Here is a 3,922-nt window from a genome sequence, read left to right on the forward strand (position 1 = left end):
ACATGTGCAAGGTAGGCGCTCTACCACTGAGCTATAGCCCCAGCCCTCATGCAAAGTTTCTTGTTAATAGAGTCTATAAAATTTTAAAAAAACATTTGGTCAAGGATATCACATAAAATGCTCAAAACAGATGTGACAACAAAGCAGATCTGCTGGTCACCTCCACCGGGTTAGGAATTGAAGCACCTTGTAATAGGTTTGTCCATTTCATGCACAAAACCTGTTTTACACAACAGTTAAAAGAGTTAGTTGGGATGTTAGAGATATGTTTATGCTATGTTTGTTTTAAAGTTATTTATTTATTGGTATCAGGGATTGAACCCAGAAGCACTTAACCACTGAGCAACACCCTAAGCCCTTTTTGTATTTTATGTTGAGACAGGGTCTTGCTAAATTGCTTAGGGCGTCAATAAATTGCTGAGGCTAACTTTGAACTTGTGAACCTCCTGAGTGCTGGGATTACAGGCGTGAGCCACTGCTCCTGGGTGCTGGAGATCTAACTCAGGACCTGGTGCATGCTAAGCATGTTGCTCTGCCCCTGAGCTGCACTCTACAACCCCCGAAATAACATTTTAATTACAGGCACATATGCCCCCCATCTCCTTTGTCCCCAACGTGTCATATAGGATGCACATGACAGAGGCTGGACCCTGGCTCAAGTTTCCAGGCCAAAGAGTCATAGACATGTGCTCAGCCCACTAGGGTCTGAGTTGAGCTCGCCCCGTGTTTACAAGATTCTTCTCAGTGCTTGGGTGATGTAACCATCATGAGCATCAGCTTCCTTGGGGAGAATGACGACTGTGCTTGTTTTTACCCTCTTGTTTAAACTGTTGCTTATTTTCAGGTTTTTTCTTTTTCTTCTTGTTTCACCCAAAACAAAGCAAAGCAAACCAAATAGGTCCAGAGCTCCTGCAGCTGAGCTGGTCTCTTACCTCCAGGGGAACCAAAACTTCTTCTGTTTATTTGCTTTTAATATTTTTAGCATGTTTTGGAAAAACTTCTTTTCAGTGAGTGAGGTGCTTTTAAATTTATTTATTTATTTATTTTGTACTGGGGACTGATCCCAAGGGTACTTTACCCTCGAGCTCTTCTGATTTTTTGAGATGGGATCTCGCTTAATTAATCTGCTGAAGCTGGCCTTGAATTTGAGATCTTCCTGCCTCAGCCTCTCGAGTGGCTGGGATTACAGATCCTGCTGCACCGCCCCTGGCCTTGTTTTGGGTTGTGCGTGCGGGTGTGCCTGCTGGGAATCAAGCCCAGGGCCTCAGGCCTGCTGGGCGAGCGGTCCTCCACTAAGCTGCTCCCCAACCCCTCCGTGGGTGTTTGAAATGTAGCTCCCGCCCCACACTCCCTGCTGTGTGTAGCCTCCTACTCCAGGACCTCGGGACAGGTGGGGGCACGCGGTGTCACCAGGGGTGCTCGCCTCTCCTCCCCCCAGTCTGTCCCAAGCCGCGAGCTCCTCAGTCTGGGACACTTCATGGGGGCTAGAAACGAACGGTCGGGAAAATTTTGACCGCTATCGTTTCCCCGAGAGACCACGGGGTCCCCGGGCTCCCCAGGAGCAGACGCTGGCGGCAAGGTCGGAGTCGATACCCGGGTTCACGCCCGAAGCGGGCGGGCGGTCAGCCTCCCAGCCCCAGCCGGGGAGAGGAGAGACGCGGTCGGCGGGACGCGAAGACGCCCAGGGCCTCCTGCCAGGTCCCCGAGCACCGGCGCCTCCTTAAGTCTGCGGCTCCGCCCTGCCGGCCCCGCCCGCCCGCGGTTCCTCCCAACCGCCGAGCCCCTGCCGTATCGGCGGAGTGTCGCGGAGCCACGAGCCTGCGAGGAGCGCGCCGCCCGCCCGGTCCCCGCGCCTGGACAAGCGTCCCCACGTCCCGGATCCGCCAGCATGGCCAGCGAGGAGCTGGCGCGCAAGCTGCAGCGCCGGCTGCGGCTCCAGGAAGCTGAGGAAGGCGGCCAGGGCGACCCCCAGCCTGCGCCCCTCGCCGTCCCAGCCCCGAGGCTGGAGCCCGAGCCCGAGCCCGAGCCCGAGCCCGAGCCGCCCGCCAGAGCGCCCACAGCCAGCGCTGGCGCGGAGCTGAGCGCCCAGCTGAGCCGGCGGCTGGACATCAACGAGGGCGCGGCGCGGCCCCGCCGCTCAGGGTCTTCAACCCCTACACCGAGTTCCCGGAGTTCAGCCGGCGCCTCATCAAGGACCTGGAGAGCAAGTTCAAACTGTGAGCGCCCGCGCCGTGCGCCCCGTGCGCTGCGCCCCCGGGGCCGGGCCCAGGACCCGGGAGGAGGGCGGGGGTCCGGGAGGAGAGGCAGCCGGGACAGGAAGGAGGTGCAGGGGCCCCGGGGTGCCCTTAGCGTTTGAGCCAGCGGAGCCGGGTCCTGCGCGCCGGTCTCTCCCCGCGCGCTGGAGGGATCTTCCCGCCGGGAGTCTGAGAGCGGGAGCCCTTTGCACCCGGACCGAACCCAGAAGTTGCCCTGGGGCCACCAAGCGGGTGTCCCTGGCTCCGGGGCGGGTTCTGCCCCCTCCGGGCGCAGGTCCCGAGATCGCACTGAGCCCCTCTTCTAGGAAAGGAGCCGCGCCGGGGCGCCTCACCTGCCAGCTCGATCTTCATCCCCAAGGGGGAATTAGCCCCTGTCGTCCTTTTGTCTTTTAAAACAAAAGGGGAAAGTGAATGCTTGGCTGCCGCGAGGTCCCAGGTACCCGCGGGGCTGAGAACTTAGCAGTTCCCGGGAGCGCGAGCGGCGCGGGAGCCTCCTGGGGGCGTCGCCAGGTGGCTCCCCGCTTCCTGCCTGTGGGGCCCGAGGTGTGGGTCAGAATCGGCCTTGGCCGCTGGCTGCATTTGCGCCTTGCTACATAGTGAGCGGGGGATCGCCCACCTGGGGCACCTGGAGCCCGCGCACCCGGCGAAAGAGGCGGCACGAAGGGACTTGTCGCCTGGGACCTCCCTGTCCTCACTCTTCTCATCTGGAGAGTGGGAGCAGTAATAGTCCCTTGCCTTTTAAGGCCATAAAGTATTTTGCACACCGTAAACTCCTACCGAGCTATTAATATTATTTCCAGAATTGGGCCGAGACCGGAAAAATTACTGGGGGAGCGCAGGCCGCCGGCCAGGTCCTGCCCGGGCGTCTTTAAAAGCGCTTGGAATGTGTTTGTCCTCTGAGAGGAGGTTCTATTTAAAGGCGCTGTGGCGGGCGTTGTGGGGCAGGGAGCCTGAGCTGCCCCTGTTCTGAAGGCTACCGAAGCGGCACCTGGGAGCCTCCGAAGGCTGAGCCTCCCTGACACCTAGATTTCTCTGTAAGCTGTCTGTGAGGCTGGTCGGTCCGCCCCCCCCCCCCGGGTTTATTTGTGGTCATTGCTTTTCACGGGAAGACTGCTCTGGCCTGGGTGCTCCGCGTCCCAGTGCTGCTTCTCAGGCTTCACAGATTCAGGGAGGGCGTCTGGGGCGGACCTTCATTTTCAGATTGCTGTGTGATCATTTGAGTTTCTACCCTCTCTCCTTCATTTCTTTCACTCTTCCTGCAAAACCGCCTTAGGAAGGGTAAGTTTGTTAGCTGCCTAAGAGTAATGCAGGGAAGACCACCCAGTGGGAGGGCCCTGGGAGACCAAGCAAGGTGGCCTCTGTGAGGAAACAGGTACTGGACCAGCGTTCTGTGTCAAGCTAAGAGGAAGACAGTATGTGATCTGGGGTCCCGACAGAGTATAGAGGAACCTGTGCATAGTATTTCTCTTGAGCTATGACATTGGTTGGGTCTTCTGTCACTTGCAACAAATATTGGCATAAACAAAAGGGGAATTATTTGGCTCCTGAAACTAAAAAGCCAGCATCAGCTTCAAGTATGGCTGGATCTAGGAGCTCAAAGGATGCCATCCATGCTTTGTTTCTCTTTCTTTTTCTTTTCCTTCCTTTATTTTGGTGCAGTGGGGGGG

The 3,922-nt window shown here is 57.5% G+C and overlaps 1 protein-coding gene across 1 annotated transcript in view; it reads left to right on the top strand.

Annotated features, from left to right (window-relative positions):
* The first annotated feature begins 1,766 nt into the window (after nt 1–1,766).
* The window catches only part of Efhd1 (EF-hand domain family member D1), a 39,782-nt gene continuing 37,626 nt past the window's right edge, over nt 1,767–3,922 (top strand). The window contains 2 exon segments of the mRNA XM_015481563.2: nt 1,767–2,135; nt 2,138–2,216. Of these exon segments, the coding sequence (XP_015337049.1) occupies nt 1,889–2,135; nt 2,138–2,216 (326 nt within the window). The 5' untranslated portion in view covers nt 1,767–1,888.

Source organism: Marmota marmota, unplaced genomic scaffold (genome assembly GCF_001458135.2).
Source record: "Marmota marmota marmota unplaced genomic scaffold, marMar, whole genome shotgun sequence".
NCBI lineage: Eukaryota > Metazoa > Chordata > Mammalia > Rodentia > Sciuridae > Marmota > Marmota marmota.